At 41.2% G+C, this 3713-nt stretch overlaps 1 protein-coding gene across 1 annotated transcript; it reads left to right on the top strand.

The window, feature by feature from the left end:
* Positions 1-1135: 1135 nt before the first annotated feature.
* On the top strand, positions 1136-2913 carry LOC129808529 (uncharacterized). Its single transcript, XM_055858305.1, has 2 exons — positions 1136-1385; positions 1508-2913. The coding sequence occupies exons 1-2, from the start codon at positions 1136-1138 to the stop codon at positions 2911-2913; spliced, it is 1656 nt and encodes a 551-aa protein (XP_055714280.1).
* The last annotated feature ends 800 nt before the right edge of the window (positions 2914-3713 follow it).

The raw sequence follows: 3713 nt of genomic DNA, 5'->3' as shown, positions 1-3713 counted from the left end.
AATAGTGGGCATCCAACCAATACAGAGATGACTATGGCAGGAAACTTTGCGAGGAGAGTCAGAAACGTCACAACAAAACCAGGCGAGAATCCAGAACCTATGATAACATCGGTGTTGAAGAAGAATGATTTTCCACAGCATGTTATCAGGGCGGTGATTCAGGGAAGTCGGAATCCACAACGAGTCAGAGAAGTGAGGATGGAACTTGCTGAACCACCCAGGTATCATGTGATGATGTGCCTGAAAGGGATCTCGGAGAAGGTGATGTCCTGTGTGAGAGATGCAGGTGGAGGGAAGATCGCAATGAAAATGATCACCCAAAACCGAAGATTCTTCTCCAAAATGAAAGACAAGACACCTGTGGAGTTGAAGAGTGATGTAGTGTATGAGATCCCATGCTCAAGTTGCTACAGGAGCTATGTAGGCACTACTCACCAATACCTCAAAAAGAGACTCCAGCAACATAAAAGAGATTGTCGCCCTCCGATAAAGAATGAGCAGGCTACGTCACTGTGTGCACACACAGCCAGCACGGAACACCAATTTGATTTTGACTCCGTAAAAATCATAGACTCACATAACCATTCAGGGAAAAGAATAACATTAGAAGCACTTTGGATCAAGAAGAAAATCCGCCAAATAGTAAACAAAAGATCTGAATGTGCGAGCATCAGTGCAGCATATGCAGCATTGCTCGATGATATGGAGGAAACGATGGCATGCAATCTCAATGAATGATTAGGAAACTAGTTTAAAATCCAAACCCGTCCAAACCGCCAAAACGAAAATCCAGTATCATGAGAGGGAGAGGGGACAACTACTCCAGTTTTTCTCACACAAAAGAAAGCCAAAACCAACCGCCAAAGAAAGGAAAGTGTTTATTGTGAAGAAAAATTTTATTTTATTTAAAAAAAAAATTGTTAAAAATTATCGTTGTGAAGTCTCAAATGTGTGTAACCCAGTATCCTATAGACCCAAATAAGACATCATTCCCATATCCAACGAAGACGAAGTCCCAGAAGAACTCATTGTAAATGTAGCACAGTTATTATCACTGGGTCCAAAGTTTGCTCTACGAACAAGAGAGTTACCACTTTTTCATCTTATGGCCGACCTGGAGGAGGTGGTAAAAACGATGGGAACCACGAGGGAGGCTGATAGGATGAGAGCCAGAATGGTAAATATCCTCCGGAACGAAATGAGCAGACCAAGGGTCCTGACGCCCCAGGAAAAGGTGATTGAAGCATGGAAAAGGGAGACAGTGGAGTTCCTGAAGAGAAGAGGAAAAGAAATTATAATTATAAACTCTGACAAGGGAAATAAAACCACAATTATGAACAAAGAAGAATATAGGGAAAAGATGAAAATAGTGGTGAATGATGAGAGTACATTCAAAAAAGTGGCTAGGGACCCCACACACAAAATTCAAACCAAAAATAATGAATTAGTAAATTGAAGTTTTGTGAATTTCCCAAAATCCACAAAACTAATGTGCCACTACGCCCAGGGGTGTCATTTGTGGGAAGCCCAACATACAATTTGGCGAGGTTTGTAGCTTTCCAGCTCTCTCCATTGGCGAACAATCCGTTAAATATCAAGAGTTCCGAAGAATTATCCACATTTCTGACAGAACAGAGACTACCTGAGGGTGTGGTTCTCGTGAGCTTGGATGTAGTCTCATTATTTACTAACGTCCCCATTGAATTAGTGTTAAATGAGGTGGATAGAAGATTTGGTGAGATGGAAGGACACACAGCTTTAGACAAAGATGAACTCACAAGACTTCTCAGTTTTTGCCTTACCTCGGGGTATTTCCAATTCGAAGGTGAATCGTACATACAACTGGAAGGAGTGGCAATGGGATCTCCCATCAGCCCCATTGTGGCTGATATAGCTATGCAGCGGGTGCTGGAGAGCATTATGAGCAATTCCCCATTGAGAATCATCTTTGTCAAGAAGTATGTTGATGATTTGTTGGTGGCTATACACAAGGATGATGTGCAACATGTCTTGGAAAAATTCAATGATTTCCATCCCAGAATCCAATTCACATTAGAAGAGGAGGTAGAAAATAAACTGCAGTACTTGGATATGTTGCTTCACAGATCACCAGATGGACTCATAAAATCAGTAGGGTACAGCAAACCATGCTCTTCTCAGAGGATGCTAAATTACCACAGTGTCCACCCAATCAATATGCTTCTAAATATGGCCAAGAATTTCACAAATAGAGTAAGAAATCTCACTACAAAAGATGATGAAAACCCGGATGAAGTGATCAAAAAAGTACTTAGGAAAAATGCCTTCCCGGAACACATTATTCGATCACTTTTGAGGCCGGAACAAGGACTCCGAGGAGCTGGAGGTACAAATGTGGAAGAAGCTAGACTGAATGAAACTATGGAGTTCCATTCGATGATATACGTGAGGGGGCTATCGGAGAGATGGAAGAATGCCATCAATAAGGCACCTGGAAACAGAAAAATTGCATTCAAGCCAACAGAGATAGTGCGGAAGCATTTCACAAGGGTAAAAGATCCCATACCGATGGAGCACAAGTCAGACGTGATATATGATATCCCTTGTGGGGGCTGCGATCTTCATTACATTGGAACCACGGGGCAGCACCTTAAGAATCGCCTCCAGCAGCACCGAAGGGACTGCAGGCCCCCAATCATCAATGAACAGGCTTCGGCACTATGCGCACATACATCAAATACCGGACACAAATTCAAATTCGACGACACTAAAATTATTGATACACATAAACACTATTTCAAAAGGCTATTTTTAGAAATGCTACATATCAATAAAAACATCACGAGAGTAGTAAACAGAAGACAAGATATCGAAAAGCTTTCAGCCGTGTACGCAGCTTTAATTGGAATCGATGACGTCACGGCGAGAGAATGATGGTCTTTTTCAGAGAGATGAAGATGTTCCAGAAGGGGAAAGGGAAAAAACCAGAAGCAAATTTAAACTGCCAACGGACATAAAAGACTCAAACAGAAAAACCGTTGCTTAACCTCTGGACTATGAAAGAGATCAGTGCGGACAAAGACCGATTTAGAGACCTGAACAAAGCCCAAGAAGGAAGAAAAAGTGAAGAAAATTGTGGAAAACGGTGTTGAAAAATCCTAGAAAATTATAAAACAAGTGCCCCCATTCCCTCTGTATGCCCTGTGAATATCCTGACCCAATTAATGAACGAATCTCAGAGAACAATTGAAAGACTTGAGTAAGTGTAAGAGGAAAATTTGTACAATGATTTAATTAATAAAGAATGGCTCTCTTTCTTTTTGCTCCAGCCACTGATGAAGGCTTGGAGACCGAGCCGAAAGCTCTGCGATAAGTTGATGAGTTTTCCCTGAGTGAAGTATTTTTCCCGACGATTTCGGGAACCCCCACCTCGTTAATCCCAGAAGAACCTAGACCTTTTTGGAGTGAGTGTAAGAAATTTTTTGTAAATTGAAAAAACGTTAATGAAAGAATAAAAATCTCTACAGCCACTGAAGAAGGTGCGTAGAGCACCAAAAGCTTTGGGAAGAAAAGATTTTTATTCTGGACTGAATTTTTCTCCCACCCGACGACTACCGGATTATCCATTAAGAATAAAACCCAAAGTCGGTTTTCCCTATTTGTGAAACAATTTATATTCTTCTACAAGTGAATAGATGATATGTATACATACCTATATGTTGTAGGGAAAACCG

Source organism: Phlebotomus papatasi, chromosome 4 (genome assembly GCF_024763615.1).
Source record: "Phlebotomus papatasi isolate M1 chromosome 4, Ppap_2.1, whole genome shotgun sequence".
NCBI classification, from domain to species: Eukaryota; Metazoa; Arthropoda; class Insecta; order Diptera; family Psychodidae; genus Phlebotomus; species Phlebotomus papatasi.
Note: the sequence above shows the minus strand (reverse complement) of the source record. Positions and strands in the feature narration are given on the sequence as shown.